This window comes from Microplitis demolitor, chromosome 6 (assembly GCF_026212275.2).
Source record: "Microplitis demolitor isolate Queensland-Clemson2020A chromosome 6, iyMicDemo2.1a, whole genome shotgun sequence".
In the NCBI taxonomy this organism is placed as follows: Eukaryota; Metazoa; Arthropoda; class Insecta; order Hymenoptera; family Braconidae; genus Microplitis; species Microplitis demolitor.
The window spans coordinates 14,308,618-14,329,868 of record NC_068550.1 but is presented as its reverse complement, the minus strand read 5'-3'; the positions used below and the strand labels follow the sequence as shown (position 1 = coordinate 14,329,868).

General features: G+C 31.5%; 3 protein-coding genes across 3 annotated transcripts; 2 read left to right on the top strand and 1 right to left on the bottom strand.

Moving 5' to 3' along the window:
• Positions 1-2,012: 2,012 nt before the first annotated feature.
• On the bottom strand, positions 2,013-2,723 carry LOC106693920 (uncharacterized protein F54H12.2-like). The gene has a single exon (XM_014443518.1). It carries the CDS (start codon positions 2,721-2,723, stop codon positions 2,013-2,015), a length of 711 nt encoding a protein of 236 aa, XP_014299004.1.
• Positions 2,724-4,271: 1,548 nt separating this feature from the next.
• On the top strand, positions 4,272-10,456 carry LOC103569118 (uncharacterized). The gene is made up of 4 exons (XM_053740188.1): positions 4,272-6,081; positions 6,391-7,764; positions 7,948-8,616; positions 10,440-10,456. Exons 1-4 carry the CDS (start codon positions 4,272-4,274, stop codon positions 10,454-10,456), a joined length of 3,870 nt encoding a protein of 1,289 aa, XP_053596163.1.
• Positions 10,457-10,526: 70 nt separating this feature from the next.
• LOC103579309 (DNA repair protein RAD52 homolog) lies at positions 10,527-11,666 on the top strand. The gene is made up of 4 exons (XM_053739940.1): positions 10,527-10,716; positions 10,811-10,959; positions 11,043-11,175; positions 11,358-11,666. The coding sequence occupies exons 1-4, from the start codon at positions 10,617-10,619 to the stop codon at positions 11,426-11,428; spliced, it is 453 nt and encodes a 150-aa protein (XP_053595915.1). The 5' UTR covers positions 10,527-10,616; the 3' UTR covers positions 11,429-11,666.
• The last annotated feature ends 9,585 nt before the right edge of the window (positions 11,667-21,251 follow it).

The following is a 21,251-nucleotide window of genomic DNA, read 5'->3' as shown; positions in this document are numbered from 1 at the left end:
ATTCCGTTCATTGCAAAATTACTTGGCTGACAAACACTTACAAAATGAAAACGAAATGCAAAAAACAATAGATGATTTCATTTCGACAAAAGATCAAGACTTTTATCGCCGTGGGATCCATCAGTTGCCTGAGCGTTGGCAAAGGGTAGTAGATGCTGATGGTGGTTATTTTGATTAAAATTTGTATTTTATTTCAAATTTTTAAATATATTTTTTTTTGACAAAAAACGGGTAGAACTTTTTCGTACACCTAATATTTCTTCCAAACTTTTTAAGTAGTGACTCGTAACAGCGACCATCACTAAGCCAATGCAACAAAACAATGCAGTAGTACCCACAAACATTGCTTGATAGGTCTTGAAGTTGGACGCGTTTCCACGTATATGTTCGGCAATTTCTCGTAAAGTGATGTGTGATTTGCTCATCAAACGGTGGTAATCCATAGCTGTCGAAGTAGAATCTCAGCCCATTCTGACTAAGATGTATGGCGACCCAGTGGGTTCCGGGTCTTGTATGATCGTCTGTGTTGCAAATGAGTGCACATGGTCTTGTCCACACCCATGGTACTTCGTCTGCGGCGAAAACACCGCCGACCGTGACATTCGTATTCGGTAAAACTTCAAGTAACTCTGACGTGTTCATTAAACGTTGCTGCTTCTACAGCACACGTCTTCTCCCTTCTGATAAGATGGCGGCGGTGATGTCGCTGCTAGCGACCCAACGTTTTTACGAGTTACAGTGCTGCCCCTAACACACACGTCACTGTTTCTACCACACACTTCCACCCCTTCTTAGTAAGATGGTGGTGGCGGCGAATACGTTGGTGGTGCGCTACTAGCACAATGATTAGATGGTTGTACATTTTACCGTGATGAAAGCACAAATAATTGTTTGAAGGTAGCGTGTAAAATTGCGGGCAATATTTTTCCAAGTCAATAACAGGTCTTGAAACAATTGTTTGTGAGAAATTTTTTTTTCTTCACCACGGACGTATATCAATACCGTATTCGTTGTAGCTTCAAATAGCAAAGGCTTGATAGATTTAAAGGGCGTTGTCCCTTGGCACCAGTCTAAGCGATGATAAAATGTCGTTAGCCAGAAATTACGCCTGCGAACTTTTGTACTCAAAGAACTTTTTGGTAACGGTGGTCCTATTATCCAATGTCCTATATGTCTGCCTATAACAGGTAGTATAGCTATTTCTTTTGGTATAAATAAACCATCGGGACCGGCCAAACGTTGTATGTCTATAATCAGCTCGTTTAAATGATGAGTCATTTTTATAATATTTTTATTCACTCACGCACGAACTAAAAAAGGACAGATAGATAATACACTCACGAAATTTCCAAGTTAACTGACTGCTCTGCATTTAACCATATTCTTTTTATCCATTGTAGTCGACTATCACTTGGCGGGAAGAATTAATTTCTAGTATATTATCGTACTCAGCATAGAGTATACAGTTTAAACTCGTAGTAGTTGCTCTATCAAAATGTACTTCAATTCTTAGACTACCGTTTCTAACAAGATTCCAGTGAGTAGCAAAATGAGCAGATAGATCAGGCGTCAAGTCGAATGCGAACAAGCAATATCCTTTGGAGTAATTTTTTCGAGTGTTGTTACCATTGTCAGAAAAATGTATACCCGTACCGGTAAAAAGGTTGTTGTATGCTTCGGCTTCTAAATTATTATTCTCAGAAAATTGTGGTTGTAATGCTTTACCTGGTACTTGCTTACCGTCAACATAAAGACAAAAAAGTTGATACCATGATTATCAAAATTAAAAGGGTTTAATGTTCTGTCACCGTTGTATGCACGATTATCAACAAAACCAATAATCACTCGTTTAGGTAGCTGTCCTAATATAGCATTATCTATTATTTGACTTAAAATACCTGCGTGTAACACAAATGATTTTATTTCAACACGCGTCAGGGGGCACTTTGCCGTTGTTTGTGACAAAGCCTTGGCGTGACCCAAAAGAATACCTGGCGCTAGTTTAGCTTTTCTTACAATAAGTGATGCCTCAAGCAAATGTATTTTGTAATTTTTATTTGTACTGTCCATAAGACGAATGAATTTTTTGTATGTACTAAACGTAAGCGCATTTCTACACCGTTTAATAAAAATTCATCTTGATTAAAAATATCAGAATGTAGATGTCCAAGTAAATCAAATTTCGCGCCATTTCTAGTAATCCCCGCACGTTCTTCTAGGCCTTTGTTACTAACATTGTTGTCATTTTCACCAATACCTCCTACAGGATGATCAAACGCCCCGCTGGTATCATTAGACCTCAAAGTTAAACCTGAATGTGAATTCTTCGCATCACTCCTGTAATTTAATATAGTTTCAATGTATGCTCGGTAAGCATATGCATTATTAGGCGGTAAAATTAATTTTTGATTGAAAAACACATCAATTTGATTGAACATTGAGTATAATAAATTATTTACAGGACCGACTTTATCGGCCGCAGCGTGAGTTTCGTCAGCAGCAATTATTTGTGCCCGTATTTTTAACATTGAATGAGGTAAATCGATGTATTCATCACCATGCCCAGGTATAACAAATTCAATGGGCGAGTCGTCTGTTATTGAAGAAACTGGATTGTAGTGCGTCCATTGTGAATATTCGATGCTTGTTTGTGTTGATGGTATGGTAAATAAGTCCAATTCTGACTTGGCAAACTCGCTTGAATGAGAATGTAAAAAAGCCATTATTCTACATTACTGTCAAAAATATCTTGCACTGAACGTTTTTTCTTTTTTCTGGAACTACTTTTTTGTTTTAATTTTTCAATTTTATTTTTTAATTTTTTTCCTTTTTTTACTGATTGCCTTTATAAGATATTTTTTAGTACGTTTTTTTGTCTTTTTCTTACAGGTAGCACCCTTGCGTACGCGTTAGCGCTTCAAATGAGACTGAATAACTTCCCTGCTGTCTTTATAATTATAACCGGGCCGGTCATTATTTTATCGATTTTTTCTTGGGCCTTATGTTTTAAATTCAAACCAGTATCTGTCAAACGATGGTCTAGAACGTTTCTCAGTAGTATACGGCGTGTTGAAACATCACTAACAACATTTAACCCCGCATTGAGAGCTTTTTTACCAATAGAACGAGCAGCTTTACTCAAAAATGGGAATACACGTCGAAATAAACCACCCAAAAAAGCACCAATACCGTGACCACGCTGGTGAGGTGCACCTACATAAACACGGCCGAACCAATTATATTTTTCAGTGTAACCCCCACCAGCCTGTACTTGATAATATTCAACGTAATGATTCATTTTTCTAATCACTAATCAACACGTTTAAAATGAAGTGTTACGTTTAATGGCCCGTATTCAAATGTAATAGGACCTTTACCTTCTCTTATATCTATTTCAATTGTCCTAAATGATGATTGTAATCAATACTAATATATAAATCTAAAGGCTCTGTCTGTACATAGTGATTTTATTTCGAATTATGCGTCAAATATCATTTTTATGACCTACTCATACTGTATCTACCTTTTTTAGAATTTTCGTCTGTCTGTCTCTCTGTCGGTTTGTACCTTTATAACTAATCAACCACTTATCTGATTGAGATGAAATTTTTTATACATATACAAGATGCTGTCACTTAAAATATAGGCTACTTTTTGAATCAATTATAAATCAGAATTCGGGTATATAAATTATTTTTCTAAAAGTATAAGAAAAAAACAGTTAAATTACAGCCATCAATTGTTTTTATTCCATTAGCGTCAATTGTTTTTATATAACGCGTATCAATTGTTTTTTATATTTTTTTTTTTTAGATTAGATTTTGTTTCATTTATCAATTGTTTCTGTCAATTGAATCGTCTATCACATTTCATTAAGCAGTCAAAATAAGAGTGTCTAATCTGACTTATTTGTAACTAAGTAAGAATGTAAATCTATTTAATTTATTACTTGAATTTTTTTAATTTATTGTATGATATATAGGATTAAAAAGACAAAATTACGTATCTTACGCAATATGTAAAATAAATGAAGATCATAACCTATAAATAATCATTTATATTATTTATAAACAATTTTTGTGCATTAACTTATATAAAAAATTGGATTCAAAAGATAAAGATAAGTACTTGCTTTCACTTAGTTATCTATAGTAATTTTTATTTTTGTATGCTAAGGTAACCAAGATTGACCAATTCAATATAACTTATCGTAATTAATAATTTTATATTTTAGATATGTATCGTTATTATTCGTTATATTTTCATTAAAAATGCCTAAAAAACGAAAATCAAACTTGAGTTCATCATCAGCCAAAGCAAGAAGCAACAAACTTCTTCGCCTATCTGAAACTCAATGTGAACGAGACGAGAGACTGAAAATTCAGAAAGAAAGGAAAAGTAATTTACGAGCTAATGAAACACCAGAACAATCTGAAATTCGCCTTGCTTCTGATAGAATGCAACATGCTAATAAGAGGAAAGTCGAATCAGAGATAGCTTATGAAAGAAGATTGGCGGATGATCGTGCACGCCACCTTATTACATATCATAATGCATCTGATGAACGACGTATCCACCGATTATCACGTGATCGTCAACAGCACACTATTGCACGCAATAACGAATCAGATGAACATCGTAATCAGAGATTGACTCACGATCGTGAACACCATACTTTATCTCGCTCACAGGAATCTATATTTGATCGTGAAACTCGCCTAATGATCGACCGAGAACATCACGCTCTTCAGCGACGATCAGAATCTGCATTCAAACGCGATGAAAGTAGAGCTGCAGCTAGAAATAGATACTACAGGTTAAAGAAGAAAAAAGAAGCAAATTTAATGATGGAAAACGAAAGAATTTCGACTCTTCGTGGATCAGAGTTTAACGACAGACGAACAGAAAGATTGTCTTTGGATCGCCAATGGCATACCGTCCATAGACAGTTAGAATCTGATTCAGAACATCAGCAACGATTAAATGCTGATAAGAATAGACAAACTCAGAGACGAAATATCCGTTGGCAATCAAAATTGAATAGTGGTTTCTCCTACGATCCGTCTATTAATTACAAACAGGAATCTGATGTTGGTCCAATGACTAAGGTTTGTAATTACTGTAATGCATTAAAGTGGGTCGGTGAATCTGTTGGATTATGCTGTTCATCAGGTAAAATTCGATTAACACCTTTACTTGAACCTCCCGAACCTTTAAAATCTCTGCTGGATGGAAAACACGTTCAATCAAAATCATTTTTGAACGCTGTAAGGTCTTACAACAATGCTTTTCAGATGACTTCATTCGGTGCAAATATTGTATCTGAGGGAAACTTTATGCCGACTTTAAAAATCCAGGGACAAGTATACCATTTAATTGGTTCATTATTTCCTGAAAGTGATCAACCTTCAAAATTTTTACAGATATATTTTATAGCTGATTATAATGAGCAAATTAATCTTCGAATGTCCTATAATAATAATTTAAATAAAAATCTCATAACAGACCTACAAAATATGCTCCTTCAAGTAAATCCTTATGTGCATGACTTTAAATCGGCTTTAGAATCTATTCCACTCGAAAACAAAGATAATTATCAATTAGTAATCAATGCAGACCGTAAACCAATTTCCGATCATAAAGGCCGGTATAATAAGCCTTCTACAAATGAAGTAGCTGTAGTGTTAGTTGATCAAGAGTGTCAAAAGAGAGATATTGTTCTATCTTTGCGTACAGGAGATCTTCAAAGAATAAGTGAGACTCACCGGTCGTATGATGCCCTTCAATATCCACTTATATTTTGTCGTGGAGAAGACGGCTATAATTTTAATATATTTCATTCTGGACAGCAAGCAGAAGACACGAATAAAAAAATTTCAGCTTTACAATTTTACTGCTACAGACTTATGATGAGATCTAATGAGTTTAATAATTTACACCGTTATCGTCAAATTTCAAATCAATTTTGGGTTGATATGTATGCGAAAATTGAAACCGAGCGATTGTCATTTATAAGAAATAGTCAAAAACAACTTAGAGCCGAAAACTATATTCACTTACAAGATGCTTTGCGCGTTGAAAGTAATATTGATCATTTAGGTCGTTTAGTTATTCTCCCATCCAGTTTTACAGGAAGCCCAAGATACATGCATGAGCGAACACAAGATGCATTTAGTTATGTAAAGAAGTATGGTCGTCCTGATCTTTTTATAACTATGACCACTAATCCTAATTGGATAGAAATAACAAGAGAGCTGTACGAAGGGCAATCTGCATCTGACCGGCACGATATTATATCTAGAGTTTTTCACTTGAAGTTGAAAAAATTAATTGATTTATTATTTAAAGGAAAAATTTTTGGATCCGTTAAATGTTATATGTATTCTGTAGAGTGGCAGAAACGAGGTCTTCCTCATGCTCATATTCTCTTATGGCTTGAAGATAAAGTAACACCTAATAGAATAGATAGTATTATAAAAGCAGAATTTCCTAATCCTCAGGAGGATTTAGATTTATATAATATTATTAAAAAACATATGATTCATGGACCATGTGGAATAATTAATTCAAAATCTCCGTGTATGAAAGACAATCGTTGTAGTAAACGATTTCCGAAAGCATTTGTAAATGAAACGATAACTGGAGAGGATGGCTATCCATCTTACCGGCGGAGATCAACGGAAGCGGGAGGATTTGTCGCTCAAGTTAAGGTAAATGGAAATAATATAGAAGTAGATAATCGTTGGATCGTCCCTTATTCACCAGTATTATCCCGAACTTTTGAAACACATTTAAATGTCGAGTATTGTAGCAGTGTGCAATCTATAAAATACATTTGTAAATATGTGAATAAAGGAAGTGATCAAGCAACGTTTGGACTTAAAAATGAAAACGATGAGATAACGAAATACCAGTCTGGGAGATACATTAGTACCTCAGAAGCAACTTGGCGTATAATGTCTTTCCCAATACATGAGAGATTTCCTCCCGTGGTTCACTTGGATGTTCATTTAGAAAATGGACAGCGAGTATATTTCAACACAGAAAATGTTATTGATCAAATTACTAATCCCAAAAACACAACATTATTGGCCTATTTTCAATTATGCCGAGAGGAAATTTTCGCAAAGACACTTTTATATGACGAAGTACCTGCATATTATATATTTGATAAACAATCTAAAGTATTCAAGAGGAGGAAAAGAGGAAATCCTGTTGAAGGTTATCCTGGTATTTTTAAAGAACACGTTATTGGAAGAGTATACACAATTCATCCTGGTAATACAGAGTGTTATTTCTTACGTCTATTACTTCACACCGTTAGAGGCCCAACATCTTTTAAAGATATAAGAACAGTTAATGGTGTGGTATATCAATCATATCAAGCAGCTTACAAAGCTCTTGATCTTGTTGAAGATGACTCCCATTGGGATGAAACTTTAAAAGAAGCGTGTGTTACCGATAGTCCATTTAAACTAAGGCAACTTTTTGCAATTATTGTAGTATTTTGTCACCCTTCTGACCCTAAAGAATTATGGACAAAGTATAAAAAATATTTATATGAAGATTATGGAAGAAAATTGATAAGAAGTTTTCCTGATATTGATTTAAATTTACATAAAGAAGAGCTTGAGAATCGTTGTCTCATAGACTTAGAAAATACAATTATTTCTATCGGGGGAAAACCTTTAGATCAATATGGAATGCCGATACCGAATATTAATGATAATTTTCAGATAAACAGAGAATATCTAGCTGAAACAAGTTATGACAAATCGATACTGATGGCTTTTGTAAAAAAAAATGAATTCAAAATTAATGTAGACCAAAAAAAAATTTACGATAAAATTATGAATAGCATAGACACGTTAGAAGGGGGAATGTTTTTTATTGATGCACCTGGGGGCACAGGAAAAACGTTTTTAATAAATTTGATATTATCTAAAGTTAGAGGTAGTGGTAAAATTGCGCTTGCAGTAGCATCTTCAGGTATCTCAGCAACCCTTTTACCTGGTGGTAAAACGGCCCATTCCATGTTCAAAATACCGATAGACATTGACAGATATGAATCACCAGTTTGTAATATCTCTAGGAATAGTGATAAAGCAAAAGTGATGAGAGATGCATGCTTAATAGTCTGGGATGAATGCACGATGGCCAACAAGAAAGCAATAGAAGCTGTTGACAGAACACTACAAGACTTACGAAACAATACAAAAAGAATGGGGGGCATAACTTTTTTATTTTCCGGTGATTTTCGTCAGACTTTACCGGTAATTACTAGAGGTACAAGAGCTGATGAAGTGAATGCATCTCTTAAACGATCTTATCTATGGAATAATATTAAAAAACTATCACTAACTGTAAACATGCGAGTCCATCAAGGAGGTGATCCAATTTCTCAAAAATTTTCTAATTTATTGTTGGATGTAGGGGGTGGAAATATAAACGATGAAAATGGAGAAGTATCTCTGCCTGATGAATTATGTTCAATAGTACCATCTATAGAAGATTTGATAGAAAAAGTATATCCAGGTATAAGAGATATTAAAAATAAAGAGGACTCGTGGTTATCAGAGAGAGCTATTTTATGTCCTAAAAATGAAATGGTAGTCCGTATTAATAATACTATAATAGATAAGTTTGATGCAAATGAGATGGTTTATGCATCAATCAATACCACGATTAATCCAGATGACGCAACAAACTATACTGTTGACTTCTTAAATTCAATAAGTGTACCAGGACTTCCATCGCATACAATTAAATTAAAAATTGGCGCTCCTATAATTTTATTGAGAAATTTAAATCCACCTCAACTTTGTAATGGTACAAGATTACGAGTCACAAAATTACAAAAGAATGTTATAGAAGCTACTATATTAACTGGATCAGGAAAGGGTGAAAGTGTATTCATTCCTCGCATACCTCTTATACCTAATAATTTTCCATTCGAATTCAAACGCATTCAATTTCCTGTCAGTTTTTCTTTTACAATGACAATAAACAAAGCTCAAGGACAAACGATGAGCATTACTGGAGTAGATCTTCGAACTCCCTGTTTTTCACATGGACAACTATATGTATCATTATCAAGAGTAAGATCAAATAAAAATGTATATGTTTGTGTCAATGGAGAAAAAACCCGTAATGTAGTCTATACTGAAGTACTGAATTAATAAATTAATATTTGAAAAATATAAACTTCGATATAATATTATTTATAAGTAACACAACTCATATAAACATATATGTATGCATAACTTACATAAATACATATGTATGTATTTATATAATCATAAATTTATATGTATAAAGTATAATTAAAATATTTATATTATTTTATTTTCATTGATTATTTTTTTTATTGTTTTCGTACAATCCACATCATTATTAAAATAGAAATAATTAAATATATGTATTAATTTTCTAAGTTAAATTAAACTCATAAATAACTGTAAACAATACAAGTATCTACCTGATATAATTTTAGATAAAAATTATTCATCTTCCTCAGTCTCAACAATAATTTGAAAATTGCTTAACGGCTGACGGAAATCATTTGTATGTAAATAAATGGGTGTTATTTCAACATTTGCTAATTAGTCGACTTCAAAATTGAAATGAGACAGAGGATAAATGTCTAAATTAAAATCAATTCTGAATGTTGCATATGCATCTTTGATTTTGAGAACCTTTATCAACATAAAAAAGTTAACTATTATTAATTTGCAAAATATTAGATACATACTATTTTATTAATTATTTACTTGATTCAAAGAAATCTTATTTTCTATTTCAGACGGTCGATCGTTAACTATTATTTGATAGTTATTATTATAACCTTCGTTGATAATAAAGATAAATTTATTTTTTCCATTTATTATTTTTGACCCAACAATCATTGAAACGTACCCGGTAAAACTAAAATTTATAAAGTTTATATTATTTTATTGCTATTATCATTTTTATAACTATACGTAGATATTTTATTTATAATCAATTTTTATTGACCAATCAAACAAATATTTTTAGTTGTGTAAATGAGAATTGACTAAAAAAAAAAAAAAAAAAAAAAAAAGCGAAAACTAAAATGTAATATATATATATTTATATATATATATTGATAAATATATATATATATATATATATATTTATCAATATATATATATATATATATATATATATACATGTAAAATATACATCATAATATAAACATAAATTTTATTATTGTATATATATGGTTACCTTCTCTTTTTTCTAGGATAAATAATTCCATAAGGATCGGTTTTAGAAAAATCAATATTATATTGCTTCATCATTTTGTTTTAAATAAATTAGTTTTTAAATTTAAATTTTATTTTATAAGATTTTATTCATTTATTATAATTATTTCCAGATGCACAAAATTATTTTGTTAATTCTTTTATGTGTGATAGACGTTATGAAAATATAATTTAGTAAATAAACAGTTTTTTTTTTTAATTACTTTAATTAGCTAACTTCACGTTTTCACAAAATTTATTTATCACATTTCAATTATTTTTATTTACTAATTCATATAGTATTATCAACATAAAATATTGGTTCAATATAATAATTTTGAACTGAAAAAAATGGCGGTAAATCACTATGACTTAGAATTTTTATTGGAACAAGCAAATAAATTATTCAGTAGAGATAATTGGGCTCATGAAATAATTGATCAAACAATTGGTAATATTTTGCTTTTGAAATAACTGTAATTGATAGTTTTTTTTATTCATCTAAAAATTATTTATAAATTAAAATTTTTTAATTTATTATTTAGATTTTGTAAATGAAAATAATAAAATTGTTTATGTTGGGTGTTCGACGGTGGTAAGAGTTCTTCTCAAATCTGGAAGATTTCATGAAAATGTAGGGTTTCATGAAGGCGTGTCTGAGTCCACTGGGAAAGCTTTCGAGGATGCGAGAAAAGTTGCTATCATTTAAAATATTATTTGTAATCTTAAATATTATTATAAAAACTACTTTATTAACTACTAATTTTTAAATAATAGATATCATACACGGATGCCCTATATAGGACATTACTATCATTCGAAGAATTTGGCGAACTGATAATTAAAATTGAAAAAAAAAAAAAAAGATTAGAAAAACAAAAAAAATTAAAAAATGATTGGATAAAAAAAAGTAATAATATATTGATAAAATAATAAGAACTAATCCTGATTAAACAAAGCGATTTACTCAATAATAAATATGTATCTATATAGCATTAAGATTAAATCGTTTTGAATTATTTTGAATCGTTTCTTTTAATCAGGGAATTGATTAATCGCTATCATAATATAAACATTTGATATTTAATATAGATATGGTGGAAGCTACAGTTAGTAATAAAATCTTAGAGGAAATGGAAAAAGATTCGATGACAGAAGTTTAATTAAAAAATAATTGATTTAATAAGAATTACGTTATGTGATAATTAATTGTTCATAAAAATATTTTAATTGCTATTGACATGATTTTAGTATAATTATAATAATGAGACTGACTATGATGATTATAGGAAACATAATACTTGAAAATGAATCGAAATAAGCTCAAAGAACATAAAATAACATACACATACATACATATGTATATATATATATATATATATATATATATATATATTTACTTGAATTATTTAGTAAATCTTATTATAATAGTAATATATGTATTGTAGAACTTACGTGTGCGAAGCCACGGGTAGCGGCTAGTAGTAGTATATAATTTGCAGGTGCAATATTAGTTGAACGTATACTACTAGATACATATTTAGTTTCTGTACTAAATGGGACTATACGTAATAATGACGATTGTATATCACCTGTGACGTAGGGTGCACAAACATCACAATAGATGAAAAAATTTTCAGGTAGCGCACGAGCTAAGCTCATAGGCCGTTCACCTATTATTTCATAGTCCTCTTGTTGTATGTCTGGAAAAGGAACGCCTTCAATACCAATGGCCGCTCCATTGAAACCCAACACTGTCCATATTTTCGGTGACAAATTTAATAAATGAATTTTTTCTTTATACTCGTCCCTTCTACAGTATCTACGTATAATGACGTATCTGTTTATTGCATCGTAATGAAATTCAAGATGAAATTTTATAGTCGGTATACGATTGAGTGCCCACATAAAATCATTAGGATTCTGATAAATACCACGTTTTACGATATGCTGTCCTGTTTTTCGTAATTGTTCTTCTGTTTCATAGCCGCCAATAAAAGCAGCATATGAATCATTATGATCACGTATGTGTAAAAAATTACATGGATATTGTATTTCAGTTAATGTCATAACCCATTCACCAGTTAATTCAATTTGATGTGGTAAATAAGTTGTAAATCTAGATGCTGTATTAGATGGAAAATATTCCATACTACTGTCGCTAGGTAAAATCATTGTAAATTTGTCCGTAAGATTTGTCATTTTACATTTATAGCAGGAATCCAAGAATTACACTTATCGGGGTAACCTAACCACTTGACAAATACTTGTTTATTACGTCCTTTACCTTTACTTTTGATAATTCGTTCAATTTCAAATTCTTTTTCGTCAATATTTTTGTTCACTTAAGGTAATTCTTGTTCATAAACTCGTAAATAGGTAATAATTGACGTCGTTTAACTTTTTTAATTTTAAATACTTCTTTAGTCCAATTTGCTTCATAACCTTTCTCAAACGTAGCTTTTGTTTTACTGATTCGTACTAAATCATTTACACGATATTTAAAGGGATGAATTTTTTTATGGGTATTGTTTGTATTTCTTCGTTTGAAAGTTGATATTATATCATTACGCGCTTCACTTACATTTTCCAGCGTTACCGACGCAGGTGTCATTTTCGTCGATGAGTGGCGTGTATTATTGTAAGCTTTTATAAGGAATGGTAGTATGTCTATGTAACGATTAGTTTTTTTATGAGTAAAATATCGCCACATACGTTCTTTTATTGTACGATTTACACGTTCAACAACAGCGGCTTTAACATCAGCATTACGAACGACTCAAAACTTAATATTACGTTGCGCCAAAAAATCTTGTACAATTTTAGATACAAATTCTTTTTCGCGATCAGTTTGTAAAACTACAGGTTGACGGTTACTTTCAGAAAAAATTTTTTTAAATGCATTTTCTACGTATAATGAAGTTTTATCTTTTAAAGGCTCAGTCCATACATATTTACTAAAAACGTCGATTACTACAAGTATATAAGAATAATTATCATTATAAGTTTTTAATGAACGTAAATCAACGAGATCGGCTTCCCAAACATCATCAATATTTGACACATCATAATGTAACCGTGGAAATTTAAAACGAATTGGTTTATGAAGTGTATAAGTATCTTGAGCCTGTAACCAATTTTTAATATGTTCTTGTAGTACTTTATTTTTTAATTTTTTCGAAAGATTCGTCCCACCTGTATAACTTGTAGGTTGCTCTACATCATAATACGATTGTTCAAAATTTAACGTAGACTCAGCCATCCTGTTTTTTTTTGTTTGACTTCTTATTGAATAACGCGATGGTTGCTGTGGTGTTTCATTTTGTGGTATTATCACTGAAGTATTGGATGGTGTATCCTCATCCTCATCTTCGGTTATAAGATCGCTATTATTCAATAATCTATGCGGTGTTCTTAAAACACCCGGTGTTGTTGTTGTAGGCGTCGCTGTAGGTGTTCTATATAAAAAAATTTTGTTACCAACCAATGTTTGTGGTGTATTTATATCTTGAAGTAGTTGACTAAACTCATGTCTTTCTACTGCTTTGAAAGTTTTTCTGAACCTGAGGGCATCATTGACTAAATCCACAATGTTTGCACCTTGTACTTCTTTACCATCGATAGTAACAGCACCACGGTTGTCCCATTTAATACGTTTACTACCACTTATATTTAGGTAGTCTATTAGCGTATTAGCATTTTGTCGATGTTTTTTAGGTACTTTATCTAAAATAGCTTGCTTTGAATATACTGTATTTGGTTCAAAAGCATTATGAGAATCATCAGAAGTTGTGTAGTTAGTATTTGTAGAATATTCGTCTTTTTTTTCTCCGACATCGTTTCTGAAGCGTTTGGATTTACAATGAAAAATAAAAATCTTCTTAATGCTTCATTGTAGGCTTTCCATTTTTTATCAGAGTCATTATTGTAAGGTGAATTTAAAATATTTGTCAATTCAGCGTCTGAACGTGTTATAGGCGTACCTGGCGTTTGAGAAGACGGTAATATTTGACGAGAATCATTTTTCTGTTTTTGTACCTTCTCCAAGTTTTCTTGGGGTACAAGTACCATTTTCCTCGCATATTCCATTAAATTATTTTTTAAATAAGCGCACTAATAACTGGTGCTAACAATAAAGGCAAAAATGCTCCACCTTTTTGACTGATAATATTTCGTTTTTGTGATACAGGATTTACATTTTGACTTAATTTGCGATTAACAGTTTTATGTTTTTTCAATTTTTTTTTTTCCTCGGGTTTTAAAGTAACGTTACCGCGACAAATATTTAACGCACATTCACAAATAGACCTAATAAGATCACGACCAGCGTGACGTAATAATCCTTGACGTTGCTTCGGTAATGCAAAACAAATAGCGTGTAGTAGAGCGGTATTTTTTTTTCCGAGAGATTTTTTAGGTGATTTATGTCTTGTTCGTGCCATTACATCCGCATAACTGGTACCAAATCGTCAGTATGACCTGTGTTTATATCTTCAGGTATATAAACGTAATTATGAGGATCACTGGGAAAAATACATGTACGTATACGATAATTTTCAGGTGTTGATTGCTTCAAATCTATCATTAAATAACCGTGCGGCTTTGATGTAGCATCAAAATATGCTTCTTGTAGAAATTTAGAATTTTCCGGATAAATTTGCCGTCCAAAATGTAATATTTGGGCTCTGTCACGTGGATTTTTGAAAATTATGATATAATTTGTATTTAATGAAATGTCCCGTTGACCTTTTCCTTGATGAAATAAATTTTGTGAAATAAATATAACACTTAAATTTCTATGATGGCTACCTTTAGTAAAAAGATCAACTACAGCAGCGCCACCACTGTTTGCTACTTCGCGCATGAAATCATCAAGAATCACTAATTTTGGTAAATTGTCATTAGTAAAATCATTTGAGTTTGGTAAGCCTTCACGAAAGTCTATGTTGATGTAATCAGTGTATCCTGACTGCTACTCTGCATAGTAAAAAATGATTTTATTGAACATAATATCTACAATTTGATCGAGTTCTTTGAGAAACCTTTTAACAAAAACAGTTTTTCCACACCTCGTAGGGCCACACACAATAGCTGTAAATGGATGTTTCCAACGTACATCCATATCATTAATTTTTTTCACGTTTACTATCTACGGCACCGTATTTACTACTATTCTCAGAACTGTTGTACTTTTCACCATTTAAACTTCCTGGTGTATAATTATTACTACTTGAGGACGACGACGACGACGATGATGAATACTTTTCACCAAATTTACGTAAATTTTCAGAAGCCGAATTACGTGACATGTTGATATTGACTGTGCAAAAACGTATTGTAGAATGATGAAAAAAAAAATTAAACTACATCTACTTATAGGATTAAGGGGAACAGAGGAGGGTCCACAGGGGGGCTTAAAACACTTAATGATTTTTTAAACAAATAAACGCCTTTTAAAGAGTATATTTTTATTGAAAAATATTTACACTACAGCAATTTTTAACATTAGCTTTGAATAATTCTATGACAGAGAGATTATTTTTGCCAAGTCTGGTCGCACCTAGTATTATAGTCGAATATTAGGGCGCCACTGGAAGATGGACTCGTCCTTCCAGAACCGGATGTTGTAGGATTTTATTTTGATTAAATTAAATTAATTGTTTACTCAGGGTCGTTCGTAATATTTTGTGAGTGAGAAGATGAATCGTAGAGTAGGCTGAAATAATGTTAATCCAAATTTTATTATTTTAAGCACCTTGCTTTATTTCATTAACCTTGTGACAATAATTATTTCTTATGGCAAACTAATATACTTATGACAAACTACTGTTCCTTACGACAAACTAATATTTTCTCCTCTCCCGGAAGGTAACTTATGACAAACTAATTTTCCTTATGACAAACTAATATTTTCTCGTTTCCCGGGCGGTAACTTATGACAAACTAATATTTCCTCGTCTCCCGGACGGTAACTTATGACAAACTAATTTTTGTCCCCTGGACGTTTTTCCACACCCACACACCCACAATAAAATATCTGGTCCCCTGGACGGTAAACCTCAATATTGGCCACTGCACATTGACCTTAATATAAATTTAAAACCCATCCCCTGGATGTATAATTATTTAAAATAAACTTAACATGTCCACCGGACCTAAATCACAGACACAGTTTTCCTTTACTTAAAATTTACTGACTCTACTTTACTTTATTTAATTCCATGACATCACTTTCTTATACTCAATTACTAAACTTGACAATTCAACATAAAATTATCACTAATAAAATTTCCAGTATACAAATTTTCACAATTGTTAAATTAATTTTCACTGACTTATTTAATTCATTTTATATTTACTAATTAATTAATTTTGGTGTTAATTTAATTATTAATTAATTAATTTTTCACTGATAAATTTCCCTTAACATTTGCTTCAAAATCTATATATATTCAATTTACTCGAAATTTTCTGATAATATTCTCATTACGTATTTCAATACTCAACGTAATTTACTGACAAAATAATCCGTTCTTAAATTTCACTTGACACAAATTTACCGTAAATTTTCTAGCGTCTTAAAATTCTGATTTTCGATTTTATAATTTTAATTAGAATTATTTTAACATTAATTTATAAATATTTTATGACTAATTTTACAACTAGAATTACGCTTAAGATTGACTAGAATATTCAGCCGGTGGTTTGGCGTTGCAAGGCCTAAATTTACGATCTTACAACGTGGACAACTTTTGTCTAGAGCGGCCGACAGGCCTGGGATACTTTTATTAAAATATTGAATTTAATTCAATTTATTTATTGAATAATTTACGCGGAAAAATTTATTTTCTTCCAGCCGAGATACCTCGAATAGAATAAATTTAGAGTGACGGCAGAACGACAAGTACACGGCAAAGGTTTTACGGAAAATACGAGAAGCGTGGTTAACTAGCCGACGGGCCTTGAGATACCAATCTAATTTCACGAAACTAGCAGAAAGATGTTAAGTACTTTATTTATAATTAATTTGGCCCTCTAATAATTAAATTAGAGGCCTTAATTAATTATAAAATTTATCTTGAGAAAACTTCGACAACGTCTCTGGTGTCTTGTTCACTCCTCAATTTTCCGCCGTGTGTTTACTGGTACTCTTTCTTCCTCGTGAGGTTATTTTATTAAAATCTGGTGATGTTTTTCCGTCCGGTGTTCTCGCCGTCTGAACAACTCTCACTATTTTTCGTTCCGCAGTCCATTATATCGTTTCACTCCCGTTCACTTCTTCGGAAACCTATTCCCACTTTCGTAAACTAAGGAAATGACGAACGGACGGGCCTTAGTGATCCATGCGACACCCGGTGACTAGTCGCATCACTACTCATAACTTACGAGGTCGTTGGCCGGTTCTTAGCGGGAACGAAATTGAAATTCAAATTTATTTAACTAATTATGGTTACAAAAATTTACCCTGTCACAATTTAATACATTTTTTTTTATTTTTTTCTATTATTATAAAATTATATATTACAACTATGAATTTCTCTGTCTTTTATAACCATAAGGATATGATATACTATCACTAACCCATTGTCGCTTAGTTAAAGTTACAGTTAAAGTTTTTATTTCATCACGCGATATTACCTGGTGGTCTTTCGTACGTCTTTTAGAACGTGTATTAATTTTTATATCATTTATTTCTTTTCGTATGAGTTGACATATTGCATCGAAATTTATTTTATTATTCGTACTAGAATTCAGGGGTATACCTTTTATTTTACAGCATTCAGAAATTTGACCAGTTTGAGGGTTTTTCACACGGTATCCATAAAATTTAGGACCTCCTGACAAAAAAGATTTTATGAAACTACCTATGCCGTAACTAGTTAACTCATTTGTCGAATTTCCCAAGAAATTACCTGTCGGTGGTTCGTATTCATTTGAATTCAAAGTACTTCTATAGACGACCGAGTCTGTATCGTAATACAATACACGCTCGCCAAGTATACTGAGATATTTCAATAGCTCGAGACGCGCTTGAGCTGTTGTATATGCAGCAATAACAACATTGACGTTCAGTGAGGATTTGAAATCGTCATTACGATAGTGCTAGTTAATAATCATTATTGTTTCAGTCACATTGAAGGCCGATGTAACTTCTATTCGCGAGTTAAACATTAATTCATCATATCTACTTTTTTCTCTTACTATTTCACATTGATTCATATTTTCACGTTGACAAGACTTACCCCACAACTAATTTAACATAATTTTTGCTAAAGCCCATAACCCCGGGTTATTTTCTATATTTTGTGGGTTTAACCGTATACGTTCCACTGCATAAAAGTCGTCAACAAATTTTTGTTTTTGTTCTTCAGTAATACATTTTGAAGGGTAACCCGATGCTTCTGTTTTTTGCGTATAACTTGGATTTATGTAATCTGTAAAAATTCCCCCTTCATTAGTTATAAGATCATATTGTGTACATGTATAATGCCATATTTTATTCATTTTATTAATTTATTTTATTTAATACTCCAATATTTTAACGTCAATTGCCGAAAGTAGGAGCATGCTCGTGTTAATATAGCTACATCTATTTGACAATATTTTACAAGTTCAATGTTAAAATTAAATTTATAACTTTTTTTTTCTAAAGGATTATACCATTCATTAAATTCACACTGCGCTTTGTTCGTCATAGTGCTATATCCATAATATTTTTTATCTGGCAATTTACCGACATAATTATAATTTACTTCTTTATCAAAAAAATGTGGGAAGTAACTTTCTTTGATATCACCCGAAAAATTGAATGTCTTGGGTAATGAAGATAACGGCATAAAAAAATTATTTAAACTATTAATAAATTTTATATTTTGAAATTTTAATAACTACACACAAATTAGGAACAGGAATAGTAGTATTATCATTGTTATTTAATTTATTTTCTTGACGGCATTCAAAGTCATAATGAATAAAAACTACACGTTTGGAAATTTTTTTAGACTTTTGGTTTGGGTTATTTCTAAGTGGAGTAATGTAGCATCGATGCACTATATGTGTTGATATAAGTTCATTACACTTTTTACATTTATTCGTATCTGTGAGGCATTTGTGAATTTGATTGATAAGTTTAAGCTTATTACATAATATCTTATAATGCAAGAAATCTATTTATTTTACTCTTGAATTTTCAAAAGTTTAAAAAACGTACAAAAAAGTTCGTCATTGTGTCACGTTTCCAAGTTAAGAATAGTCAACACTTTTTTAACCTTTTTTTAACAATTATTTTTACACATATTTCGAAATGAGTTCATAAAAAGATTTGCATCTAGTTTCTTCGAACCAAACCGAATACCAGCAACGAGAAGATTTTTCAACTGTGTTCGAAGAGGGAAAAGCAATTTATTTATTGTCAAAAAGAATGGCTACATATCGAATTTTGAAGATTCGCATAAAGATATTACATTAGTATTCCACGTGAATGAAATATGGTTCTGGAACGATAAAAGTCCATTCCTTTCCCTTAAAGATTTATAAACTTTTCCATCCCATATATCTCATAATTGTCAGAAACCGTTTTCGGCGAGTGAATATTGTGCTCAATAAGTCAAAAAAATCATCTCGATGGAAAAGTTTGATTAGTTGACTGATTTGTGGAATTTCGATTAAATAAGGAACATCAGAATAAGGACAATTCCGACATTTATCCTTTGAAAGATCAAGCAGTGTTACACAGTCTGAGCAAAAGTGATGACGTTTGAATGGAAGATCTAAGCCATCAAATATTTTTTTAAATTTGTATAGGGATTTTATGCACAAATTTTGTAAAGGGCAATGGAGACGAATGATTTTCAAAATATCTTTCAGGACAACCAAACTTATTTTATAACGTATTAATAATAATGATATTGATTAAATACTTTCATCTAGAGATAAGGGTGCGTGATCATACAAAGGTAAATCCAAATATTCGTGGTTGTGGTTGCGATCAGGCATTTCATTATCGACCTCTGACTCAGAATCCGTGTCATCCTCACTTGAATTAATTATCCCAGAACAGAAACTGCCGTCGCAATTTTGATTATTTACAGAATCGTCATCTGAATCCGTTTCATTTAATGTTTCATTATCATTGTCATGGTCATCTCTGATATTATCAGCTCCATTTACGGCTAAGTCATTGTTATCATCTACAATATATTAAGAGTATGATTTCACATAATTATGGAATTTAAGAATTTCTTATGATAATATTGTTATACCCTCCCAGGAAAAATGGAGAAAGTGAAAAGAATTTCCAGATTTATCAATGATTATTGATTGACTGTATTTCAGTCAAAAATAGTCGTATACAGATTCTGAAAAAATCAGTTTAGAGCTCAAAATTCTGTAGGGCTCATTTTTTAGTCTTTTTGCGATTCATGGGCCTGAGAAATATTTTTTTGCTATATCACCTTATGGACCTGATTGTCTACTTACTCAGCTTTTATTTGACGTCTAGCAATTTCTTCTATATCAATTTCTTGCAAAGATATCTGAATTTTAATAAAAAAGATTCTTTTATTCTTAACTGAAGATATCTCAGCAACCAATGATCGTACAGCGAATAGACTGACAGTTTCGGAAGTATTCTATAAGATCCTTTCAGCATCGTTGTAAAAAACTTTTTTTTCTACTCTAAATATTCAACATTTTTAAAAAAGGAGTTATGAAAATTTTCTACTAACAATTTTTTTACAATCGAAATTTTTTGTTTTCGTTGTTTTCATTTTCAACTGTTTAATCTTTAGAGTAAAAAAATTATTTTTTTTCTCGAATATGCTAAAAGAATCTTGTAGAAAACTTATTCCAGTTCTAGAATCTGATCGTCAATTTGCTATACAATCATTAATTGCTGAGATATCCTTAGTTTAAGACGAAGTGATGGTTGTTTATTTGACTTTGGATTATGGGGCTTCAGAAATTGACTTCAAGACATTTGCCACG